This window comes from Bombina bombina, chromosome 4 (assembly GCF_027579735.1).
Source record: "Bombina bombina isolate aBomBom1 chromosome 4, aBomBom1.pri, whole genome shotgun sequence".
Classification (NCBI taxonomy): domain Eukaryota; kingdom Metazoa; phylum Chordata; class Amphibia; order Anura; family Bombinatoridae; genus Bombina; species Bombina bombina.
The window spans coordinates 1,091,981,277-1,091,994,300 of NC_069502.1; the positions used below are offsets into that span (position 1 = coordinate 1,091,981,277).

At 34.6% G+C, this 13,024-nt stretch overlaps 1 protein-coding gene across 1 annotated transcript in view; it reads right to left on the reverse strand.

Moving 5' to 3' along the window:
* The window catches only part of PLEKHH2 (pleckstrin homology, MyTH4 and FERM domain containing H2), a 359,537-nt gene that overhangs the window by 39,871 nt on the left and 306,642 nt on the right, over window positions 1-13,024 (reverse strand). The window contains exon 27 of the mRNA XM_053712285.1: window positions 5,902-6,031. Coding sequence (XP_053568260.1) covers window positions 5,902-6,031 — 130 coding nt within the window. The remainder of the gene's footprint in view (window positions 1-5,901; window positions 6,032-13,024) is intronic.

Below are 13,024 nucleotides of genomic sequence, written 5' to 3' on the forward strand. Positions count from 1 at the left end.
CACTCTTCACTCCCTAAGTCCTGCCTTACTCAGCTTGAAGTTACCTTTTCCTCACTCAATTCACCACTAAAACACTGATTAACTTACTATACTGTCTCACTCTGACTACTGCAAACTATCTTAATGACCTCCACATCACTAATTTATCCACTCTATCATGAATGCCTCTTCCTTAAAGGGCCACTGTAAGTAAATATTTTCTATGCCTGTTACTAACTAACTACCCCAAATACGCTTTTTATCAATAGCATTTGATTAACATATCTCTACCGTATATCAGAAATCTTGTCTGCAAATTTAATTTTTTTCCAAACCCACTCCGTGGGTATCCTTTGCTCTGTACCAATCCGTTTACAATACCTAGGTTTCAAAATGGCGCTTTAAACACAAAGTTATTGGTTTAAGTATTTTGAACACTCAGTGCTGAAAATAGTGGGCAGGATAACGTGACATCATCGGCGAATAAAAGATATAACTTTTAGAACGTTATGAAACTTATTTTTGGAGAAAATATAGGTTAGTAGGTTTTAAATTAATGTTTATTAACTTTAATATGTTAGTTGTTTAGCTTAAAAATTATAACAGAAAGTAATCCTTTAATGATCCTCAATCAAACCTCTCTATTACTTCCTATACTAGCTCTCGATTGTTACCAAATCAAAATACGAACTATAACCTACAAAGAACTAAAAATCTCACACACAACTGATACTTCCTAAATTGCTCATCAACTTATGACCTATGGCTATCATTTTCCATATTTTTCTCTCTCCCATCTCTAAGACTTTTGTTGGGTTGCAGCTGCACTATGGAACTCTCCACTGTTGCTTCCTGGGGATCGATTTATCATTCATAAGCCTATATTTTCTCTTAAAAGTTTTTTTGAGAAATAATGCCCCTATTTATCATTCAAAAATGCACCTAAAATTGGGCAAGTACAACTGTAAAATTCTCCTACTCTGTTCCCATTCGACTTGGAGAACACGTTCTCCAAAAAAAGGTTTAAATTAGATCCTTTTAGGATATTAAGCTACGGCGGACAGGGGTGTACATATGCGCCCCTGTCCACCACAGCTCACCTCAGGCGGACTGAATTCTGCTGGCAGAATTCAGCAGTGCACAAGAACACTATTTTGCAGGAGCTGTCAATGTCCCCGGTGGGACGAGACCAGGGAGATTGAAATTCTCCACCTAAGAGGTGGAGAAGAGTTAGGGAAGCAGCGGTCTGATGACCGCTGCTTGTTAAATACGACTGCAGGTTCTCACAAGAGGAAGAAAGGAGAAGGCTTCTCCTAGTTATAAATTTATCATTGATATTTTCCTATAGAGGACTGAAAGTTCTCCTGCACGTTCCTGCTTTAAAGTTCTCCATAGCTACTGTGGAGAACAGCATTAGAAATAAATTCTCTACCAGTTGTAGAAGCAATGTTACCAAAAAAAGACGCTCTACAAGATGCAAAAATTATGTATAACAAAGCGCAATAATAATGTTTATTTGAGCGCAATAATAATATATAACAGAGCACAAAAATTATATCTATTGGGGCATAAAAATAAGATATAAAGAAGCGCTAAAATTGAAGCACAACAACAATTAAAATCTATTTTCTTATATCACAGTTTGTTGAAAAGGGGCGTTAACAAAGCTACTAGTTGTCAAGGTATATGTAAAGATTAATACATATATATATATATATTATTATATATTTGACTAATCAATTCCAAATGATTAATTCAGAAAAATTTACTTGAAACTCATGTCCCATCCTCCCACATTCAGTATGCAAAGTTGTTTTAAACATCCAAATGAGGACAATAAAACATTTGGTCTACTGAACTTAAAACAATCACTTAAAGGAATGTTGTAAAGTGATTTTCAGAAAGAACAGAGTTTATAGCTTGAGATAGGATAAAAACCATTGAGCTACTTCCAAACATCCCTTACCCCATACAGTGAGTGGGGACGGGGTGTCTGGGATATGTCTTTGAGGCCTAATGAGATGGAAATTAGCTTGCTGGAATCTCAAAGGTACATGCTCATATATGGGCTTCCTGCCTGCTAAAGAGTCGTTCTGTCTGGGAAGGGATCTGAGGATACAGGCATATTAAGGAAATTATGGCTTTTGACAGCTGCCTGTTAAGTGACCCCCTGTGAGCTATAGACACATGTTACAGTTAAGCTATTTTAAATTCAACTTTTGATACAGCCTACATGATAATAAAAAAATATATATAACAATGTCTCATGGCTGTATTTTGTATGAATATATATGTATATATAGATATGTGTGTGTGGGGTACACATGTGTACAGTATATTCAGACACATATTAAACATGGAGACCTAAGAGCAAAAATTTTAAGATGTTTTCACCTATATATATTTTTGGAAGCATAGAATATCTTGAGATTTAACATGAGCATTCTAACAATTATTTCTTTGGTTACAGACAACAGTTGGACATGGGCATCAATTCATATATTCAGGAAGAAATACATAGAAATGTGAAACATGCTATATTTACATGAATGCCATATAAGGATTTTAAATGCTATCAATCTTGAATAGTTAACAATATAAATTACTTTAATATAATATAATGTTAAAGACACATGATGTTTCATATCAAAATAATCAGAAAAATTATATGATACTACCCCATCTACAATTAATATTGTAATTTATTAATGTAATAAATTAGTATATGTTTAAAATAATAATTGCATGGGATAAATGTTAGAAATGATTAAATGTATTGCTGTATTGTTTGTCACACTGCCCCCCGATGGACAAGGTCTAATGTTGCGATACAGGTATTGCAGCCAGGAGACGATTGGCTGTTGCAAGGATGCATTTCCTTGACAACATACACTCACAAGGTGAACCAACGGAAGGGACAAGCACGTGGGCGTGCTTTTTTTGTAACTTGCTGAGACGGGTGATTGATACTGGAGGCCATACTTGGGAACACTTTCACTTCAGCAAGAAACTGAAAACTTATCTTGGTCTATGCGATAACTTTCCTTCAAATGAGATGATCTAAAGACAACTACCATTGGTTCAAATTTGTGAAGTATAATTGTTCAAATTTTTAATATTTGAAAACAAAGGTTATTGGTAAGAACATAGTCAATTTGTATTTAATAGATTTAAAGAGAGCAGTCTGTATTTTAGCTCATATTCATAGTCTATGTATTGTTAAACAAATCCTTGATGCTAAATTGTTTTATCTGTGCAAATATAGAGTTATAACTCAGAGTTTGGCTATTGGCACAAATAATATATACAATTTCTGATGTTTAAAATTAGAATTGTGTTAGAATAAAGTGTGATTAAATAATCAGTATATTACTTGAATGTTAGTAGCTGCTATCTAAGTCTCATTGTAATATTTTAAATGCAACTCTGAATGAAAGGCTATTGTGAATAAGGCCAGTTCTAAAGGTAAACTTTATGAGCTTTGTAAGAAGTATAGCGTATTTTAATAGTTTTAATAGTGTATAGAATTGACTCATACTCTGGTTCCTACAAATATATTTCAATTTGTTCATAGATATGAACTAATAATAAAGAATTCAGGAATTTATATTAATTTTATTGTCTTAGCATATTTGATTGTGGGTTTAGTTTAAAGGAAGGTTGTTTAAATATATTCAGTTATAACCCTGCCATATACTCACACATTGTTTGGAGAGTACTGCTAAGAATCTTATAAATATACTGACATAGTAAAGGCTGTATAAATATTTCTATTGGTTTATATATGACTAACATGAAGAATAGTTGCTTATTTTCAGTGATAAATAAGGCGCAGATACTAATCCGACTAGAGAAATGTATCTTTAATTCTCCTCAGCTCTCCTATGGAGAAGCGCACAGGAAAAACAACTTTTTTATGATAAATATGGGCGCACAGCTTAGCTTCTCTAAAGGAGAGCTGTCGAGAACTGATAGAACAAAAAGGAGAATTTCCCAAATGATTGAAAAATCGAGCCCCTAGTCTCACACCTTTCAAAGCTTTAACCTCTTTTTAAAAATGTACTTGCTCTGAGAAGCCTATTACCCACCTTCCTAAAGGTAACAGGTAATGTCCAGCAAAACAACGTAGCAACAAACTGTTAGATGATTATGGCAAGCAGGGCACAGTGAGTAGATAAACCCCAGTACGGCACAGTAGAAGGAAATGCCAGCAGGCCACAGAGTAGGCAGGTACCTAGTCAAGCAGGAAACAGCCGAGGAAGAGACTACCACAACCTTAAAGGGACATTAAGAGACATTATACACTCATTTTTTCTTTGCATACATGTTTTGTAGATGATCTATTTATATAGCCCATAAAGTTTTTTTGTTTTTTTTAAATGTATAGTTTTGCTTATTTTTAAATAACATTGCTCTGATTTTCAGACTCCTAACCAAGCCCCAAAGATTTATGAGAATACTGTCAGCTACCTTCTCCAGCTTGCTCCTGTTTGTGTAAATGGCCTTTTCATATGCAAAAGAAGGGGAAAGAAGGAGTGTCTTATTTGCCACTTGCAGTGGGCTTTCCAGCTACCTTTTCAACAGAGCTAAACTGAGAGCTTCTACGTGAGTTGTTAAACAGTTTTATACTGGATTTTTATATCAGTATCTGTGCATCTTATTCTTTATAGTAGTGTCTATTACATGCAGTTATATGAAAATGAGTGTATACTGTCCCTTTAAACTCAGAGCATGTCATTGCAATTAACTTTCCAATTTATTTCTATTATCTAATTTGTTTAGTTCTCTTTAAATCATTTGCTGGAAAGTATATCTAGGTACTAGGTAAGCTGTTGATTGGTGGCTGAAAATATTTGTATCTTTTCATTGGCTTTCAGCTAACTCCCAGTAGTGCTTTGCTGCTCCTTCATCAAAGAAGAAGAGAATGAAGAAAAGTAGATAATATAAGTAAATTGGAAAGATGTTTAAAATTGTATGATCTATCTGAATCACGAAAGAAACATTTTAAGTTTCATGTCCCTTTAAAGTAAAAGTAAATTTAAAATGAAACATTTGTCATTGAAATAGAGAATGCAATGTTCAACTTTCTAATTTGCTTTATTATCTTGGCATGCTTTGTTGAAAAACATACCTAGGTCAGCTCAATGCTATACCACAAGTATGCATTGATGTGTAGTGCATTGCTGCTCCTTCAACAAATGATACTAAGATAATGAAGTAAATTTGATAAAATAAGTAAACTGGAAATTTGTTTAAAATGACATCCTCTATCAGAATCATGAAAGAATAAAATACTGTTTCATGTCACTTTAAATATAACATTTATACAATTTTCAAATGCCTTTTAACTCACTGCTTACTAATAAATGATCTTTTGTCTGACGATGTATTTATTATTATTTTAACCATAATGCCAAGTGGGTTGACTATTTGGAATTTTAACTTTTACCATATGACATAAGGGTTATGTAACTGATTATCTTAAATTGGGATCCATTGTTCAAATGACCTCATATATGCAAGTTGGTGCTGTATATTTTGGCAAAGATAGATGCAAGTTTTTGCCTACCTTCTTTTCTTATTCTAAACTAGGTATCTAGTGGGGTAAGTAATTGCCATTTATTCGTCAACTATACCATATAAAGAGGGCTATCTTACCTCATTAAATAAAAAAAAAATATATATATTCTCTTTTAAATAGACTAATTGGTGCGTACATTTGGAGATAACCATACAGCTTGAAAGAGGAGGTAAATAGGTGTCCGAGTTACATCATTTTCTTCTTTTTTAACTTACTTTCACTTCTACTATATGTGCTAGTAATATTTTTAGAATCCAAAAACCCTATTTTTATATTTAGAACTTTTTTTCATCAATCAATAAAGCACAAGAGTAGGATGGTTAGGAATTGCATATACATACTTTTGCTGCAAACAGAGTTGCTCCAAAATAGGCCCACTTTCTTGCCACAGTGAGATAAATTCGCACACAGTCTGAAGAATTGTGACCTCTCAAGGCTATCCACCTTGTTGCCAAACGTTGATTAAGTTGTCTGCAATATGCGATAAAAGTTTTTTTTTTAAATATATTCTTTTTAATACTTTTATTTACACAGTACTATCAGAAAGATGGCACAGTGCTGTAATCAGAAAGGTAATATATGTTTTAAATAAATACATACTAGCATTTGCATTTAAGAGCATGAAATGCAAACTTTTGTCATTTTTAATTATTTTATTTAAAATAAAATATTTATAAAAAAAAGTTTGGATTTCCAAATAATTCTGGATTTGGGATTGTGTACCTGTATTGTGAATTTTAAGCAAACTCCCCTGTCCCTCCCACTTTCTGAAGCTGTGTTTTATTTTACTATAGAGAAAATACAAAGTGCAATTTAATTTGTAAAAGATACACAGAAATATACAAAGTATGATCCTAACTTTCAAAACTATATCAGATTTGTAAAATCACTGCTGGGTCTAAAACTAAAATTAAATGTACACAGTGTAAGTGTAACAAAACTCTCATATCAATCAGTGCTATATTGCACTGGGCTTGTCTCTTCTTCAGATACAGAAATGGGAGAAATCTTGCAGTGCTGGAGAGTTCCACCCTTTTTCTTTGTGTATTCAGTGAGTTCAGCCCCTGTGAAGTCTGCACTAAAATTTCTCTCCAAACAAGAGAATTTTTAATAATCAGGCCCTTAGTCTGAATTTCAAATGAGTAGTAGATTTCCGACAGATTTCAAAGTCAGTTAAATTTTCCTCCTCCTGCATCATGTGACAACCATTAGACAATCGTGTGCTCAGTAAGAGCTGGTGCCTCAGAAAATGTGCATGTAATTTGTTTGATAATAGAAGTGAATTGGAACATAGTTTAGAATTGCATGCTTTATTTGAATCATTGAAGTTTAATTTTGAGTGTAGTGTTCCTTTAAAAGTGACTTAAAGGGACAGTCTACAATAGAATTTTTATTGTTTTAAAAGATAGATGATCCCTTTATTACCCATTCCCCAGTTTTGCATAATCAACACTGTTATATTAATAAACGTTTTACCTTTTGTGATTACCTTGTATCTAAGCATCTTCTGACAGCCCCCTGATCACATGACTTTTTATTTATTAATCTATTGACTTGCATTTAGTACTGTGTTGTGCTAAATCTTAAATAACTCCTCGGGCGTGACCGCAATGTTATCTATATGGCTCACATGAACTAGCAGTCTCCTGGTGTGAAAAGCAAGTAAAAAAGCATGTGATAACAGGCTGTCTGTAGTGGCTTAGAAACAGGCAGAAATTTAGAGGTTTAAATGTTACAAAGTATATTTTTATAACTATGTTGGTTGTGCAGAGCTGGGGAATGGGTAGTAGACTGTCCCTTTAAAACTCCATGCTTTATCAGAATCATGAAAATTTATTTTTTTATGTCCCTATCCCTTTAACATACTCATCAGTGATATCAGTGGTGGTCGCCAAGGGAATGTTAGTCTTTCAGCAAAAACAAAACAACTAAATTATATATTTAGGATGCAAAAATTCAAAGCCTAATTTTAGAATCAATGACATTTTTACTAAAAGTATCAAAAGAGCTATGGAACATGGGAATATGAAAATTCAGTATATTATGCAGTAGGGAAAGATCTAAGGTCTAGAATGTATTACTGTATTTTAAAACATGTTAGCAGCAGAAAAGGTGAAGTTATTATGCCACTTCATCACTAGTAAGACCCCATCTCGTATATTTTGTACAGTTTTGGTGACTGTATTTCCAGAAACGTATACATAAACTAGAGTATTCAACAGATGGCTACTAAAATGGCACCTGGTCTATGAAATAAAAGTTTCATGACCGTAATATCTATAGCTAAGTGGAAAGTAGGAAAAGAGGTCAAATGATACACTGGATTTAATAAAGCTGAAGCTGAAAGCATATTTTACACTAAAAACAGCAACATCAGAACAAATGGCCGTGCTCTTAGATTAGAGGTTGACAGTATTTACTAGTCCTATTGGTTATAATTATATAATTGCTGCAACATTTGAGATCTAGTCCATATTGAGTTGTTAAAGGGAACATATGAACATGAGAAAAGCATCCTACAAATGCCTTTAAAACGCATGAGAGAGAGTATTAAAGGAGCATTAAAGTCAAATCTAAACTTTCATGATTCAGATAGAGCATGCAGTTTTAAGAGACTTTCCAATTTATTTCCATTATCATATTTTTCACATATTTTGTCTTTTTACGTGCATACTTTATGAGACGCCAGCTCCCCCTGAGCATGTGTTCACAGAGTATACGTATACTAGTCTGTGATTGGCTGATGGCTGTCACATGATTTAGGAGGCCAGCAAATGGGGGAAAAATAAATTTGCAAGAAAAAAAATAAATCTACTGCTTATTTGAAATTCAAATTAAGTGATATTGTGTTGTCTTTTTATTATGTACTTGTTAATTATGTAATTGTACTATATTTAATGGTCCTTTAAAGGGACATTAAACCTAATTTTTTTTCTTTCATGATTCAGATAGAGAATACGTTTAATGGTCCTTTAAAGGGACATTAAACCTATTTTTTTTTTCTTTCATGATTCAGATAGAGAATACAATTTTAAACAATATTCCAATTCACTTCTATAATCTAATTTGCTTCATTTTTTAGATATCCTTTGTTAAAGAAACAGCAGTGCACACGACTGAGCGAATCACACGAGGAATCTATGTGCAGCCACCAATCAGTAGCTTCTGAGCCTATCTAGATATGCTTTTAAGCAAAGGAAATCAAGAGAATGAAGCAAATTAGATAATAGAAGTAAATTAGAAAGTTGTTTAAAATGTCATACTCTTTCTAAACCATGAAAGAAAATTTTTGGGTTTAATGTCCCTTTAAGTGTAGTATATGCAACATCCATGGTAGATTTCAGGGTAACTTAAAGTTCTTATACAGTAAACTGACTTTCCATAGGTTCATTTATTGTCACCACTGCTGACATCTTCACGTTTACAGTACAGGTACTAAAATAGTATTTCTGTATACTATTTATACTTGCTAGTAGAGTTCAGCAATCAGCAAGCGCTACCCAGGTGCTGAACCAAAAATTGGCCGGCTCCTAAGCTTACATTCCTGCTTTTTCAATTAAAGATACCAAGAGAATGAAGAAAATTTGATAATAGGAGTAAATTAGAAAGTTGCTTAAAATTGCATGCTCTCTCTTAAACATGAAAGAAAAAATGAGGGTTTCATATCTATTTAAGGATGATATACATAGGTCATTAGTAAATTGAGAGCTGTTTGGAGAGATTCTAAAGATAAATGTGGAATTATATTTAGATGTGAGATTATTGAGAAATTAGTTAAATATTTGAATTTGATTATGTAGCATACTGGGAGTCAGTGTAGGCACTAATAGAGAGGTACATTTGATTTTCATGATAGATAATCTAGATCATAGATTGCTGATAATTCCTACTGTACTGTCTACAATACATGAACCATAACTATATAAAATGTCATCCTCCTATATTAGTACATGGAAATAAATTAACAATATCAAGGTGATTTGATGTATAAATGTCAAACCCAAACATTAAGGGACAGTCTATACAAACATTGTTATTGTTTAAAAAGATAGATAACGCCTTTACTACCCATTCCCCAGCTTTACACAAACAAAATATTGTTATATTAATATACTTTATAACATTTAAACCTCTAAATTTCTGCTTGTTTCTAAGCCACTAAAGACAGCCTCGTATCACATGCTTTTTTATTTGCTTTTCACAACATCCATATAGATAACATTTTGCTCATGCCTTTGGAGTTATTTATGAGCAATTGGTTAAAATTCAAGTCGATAGATAATAAATAGCCATGGGGCTGTAAAAGAGGCTTAGATACAAGGTAACCACAGAGGTAAAAAGTATACAAATATAACCATGCAAAACTGGGGAATGCGTAATAAAGGGATTATCTATCTTTTTAAACAATAACAATTTTGGAATTGACTGTCCCTTTAATCTGTTCACAAATTACCCATTAATCATGAGTATTTAACATTCCAAAAATTTAAAACTAGGGGCCATTTTTATGTCAGACATGAAATAAAGGAGTTATATTATTATATTTTCCAAATTTCCTCTGTTTTCTGCAAAGTTTGTATGCATTTCACAAGACTTCCAAGCTCTCTGTGAGACTTATTGTAATAGTCCAATCACGGAGGGCTACCTAGATGCTATGTAAATGAATGCACACGGCAACCCTGCGGATGCACTGTGCAACAACACTGACATCTTGGGTTAGAGCGTATGGCATCAGTGGCTTTGCTGACAGTCACACCAATCAAACACAGGCAGTGATTAAGGAACTGGGACAGCAAATGTGCATGCATGATAAGCATTTAAACACTGGCTGCAGGTACTGGAGCATGCCTGGACTTAATTAATTAAATTGCAGTTCTAGAACATTGATTGGTAACCTTGCCTACAGAGGATCCCAAACTCCCTGTGTAGTCAGAGACCCCCAAACAGCTCCCCAACCTGAGAGACTTGCATCTGTAGTGATCACAGGTAGGATGAGAAAAATAATCCCCCTGAATAATAAACTGATGATCCTGCCGCCAAGTCAGAGACTAACGTGTACTGAGATCCAAAAATACAAATATCCTTTAAGACAGCTAAGTATAATCCCTGCATCATTGACGCAGCATACAAAGCTGAAGATGCCTCATGTGAAATCGATTAAATGGAACTGCATCTGAGGCTGCAATCATGAGACCTAGGATTTCCATACACAGAGCCTCTGAAGGAAATGAGAAAGACTTAAGGTTCAGACAAGCTGACACCAATTTTAACCTTCTTTGCTCTGTTAGAGACTCATGGATACTGAATCTATTTGAAAGCCCAAGAAAGTTACCTTTGTCTGAGGAGGCAAAGAACTCCCTTGGAAAATTGATCTTTCAACCATGCTGTTGAAGAAACAAGAGTCGGTTGGTGGGAAATTCTGCTAAAGGAAAAGATGGAGCTTGAAAAGATATTGTCCAGGTATGGAAACATTGCAATTCCCTGAAACCTGATCACACACAAAAGTGCACCCAGAACCTTTGTGAATATTCTTGTAGCTGTAGCCATACCAAATGCTAGAGCAACAAACTGAAAATGTCCAGAAAGGCAAACCTCAGAAACGGGAAATGATCTCTGTGAATAGGAACATGAAGGTAAGCATTCTTTAAATCTAATGTGGACATAAACTAATGTTGCTGAAGAAAAGGCAGATTAGTCCAAACAGTTTCCAGTCTAAAAGATGGAATCATTACAAACCTGTTCAGAACTTTTAGATCTAGAACTGGTCTAAAAGTACCTTCCTTCTTTAGAACAATGAAGAGATTTGAATAAAATCGCATCCCCTGTTCCTGTAATGGAACTGGAACAATCACTCCCATATCTTCCAGATCTGAGACAGACTGAAAAAAAGTTTGAGCTTTTATGGGATTCCTTGGAACATTGGAGAGAAAAAAAAACTTCCTCTGGGAGGCCTTGCTCTGAATCCTATACAATATCCTTGAGAAACAATATTCTGAACCCAGTGGTCTGGAACAGACTGAAACCAAGCCTCCTGAAAAAAAAGCTTAATATGCCCCCTACCAGAACTTCAGGCTTGGAGGCTGCACCTTCATGCAGTTTTGGTAGTAGGAATAGATATCTTACCCTGCTTTGAATTGTTCCAGTTAGCATTAGGTCTCCAGTGTCAGGGACCCAGGAATCATAAAGAGACCTAAATTGCTAAATTAATCACACCTTTATTAAAAAATAACAAAAAAATAATAAAGAGTTGAAAAGCCAAATGACAAGCCAGGAGTCAAAGCCAGTGCGGGTAGTCAGACAAGCCGGATCAGGAGCCAAAGCAAGTAGTCAGGTGAGCCAGGGTTAGGAACACAAAGATCAGTGGAGTCAGGAACAAGCCAGGAATCAGAAACCAGAAGCGATGTCAAACAAGCCAGGTTATAAACAGAATCAGGAACACAGGCAGGAACTAAGTCAGAGACAACGCAAGAGTGAAGGCATACTTTAAATAGTAAGTGATGACATAATTCTGGGACTGCAACCTGTCTCTCACTGATGATGTTCTCCAGTTTGGCCATAAGAGGGAGCCTGGTTGTAGTGAGCATTGTTACACACTCTGCTGCAGGCGAAGAGAGAGACAGGTTAGTCAAAATGGCAGCCAAGAATAAAGCAGCAAATAAACTAAATCAGGGTGAAACCCTGACACTCCAGACTGAACCAGAGGAACCTTGCTTTTGAGCAGAAGAGTCAACTGTTTGTTTCTTATCCTGACGAAAGGAACAAAAACAATTAGAAGCTTTGGATTTCCCTCTAGACTTTCTGTCTTGAGGAAGAAAAGCCTCTTTACCTTACAGTAACAGTATTTATAATATAATCTAAATCAGAACCAAATAACTTATTTCCCTGAAAGGAAAGAGACAATAATCTAGACACCATATCAGCGGACCAGGATTTAAGTCACAAGGCTCTCCTGACAAAGACTGCCAAAGACATGCTTTTGACTTTAATCTTCATAAATATCAAATACAGCATCACAAATAAAAGAATTGGCACTTTTAAGCAAACCCAAAAGATTTGCACTAGCAGAGTCTTCAAAATACTGCTCTGAAAGACTAGACAACCAGTAAGTAGAAGCAGCAGCTACATCAATAGAAATAGCTGGTCTGAGAATATAACCTACATGTAAAAAGGGCCCTTCTATGAAAAGACTAACTTTCTGTCTAAAAAGGTTTTTTTAAAGAAGTAATATCTTCCAAAGGAATAGTAGTACATTTAGCCAGAGTGTAAATGGCCCCCCATCTACCTTGGGAACTGTTTCCCATGAAATTAAATTAGCAGCAGGTAAAGGATAGAAATTTTTAAACCTTGCAGAAGGAGTAAAATAATAACCTGGCTTAGACCATTCCCTAGAAATCATGTCAGAGACAGCATCAGGTACAGGGAGAACCTCAGGGAGATTAACAACAGTCTTAAAAACTGAATTTG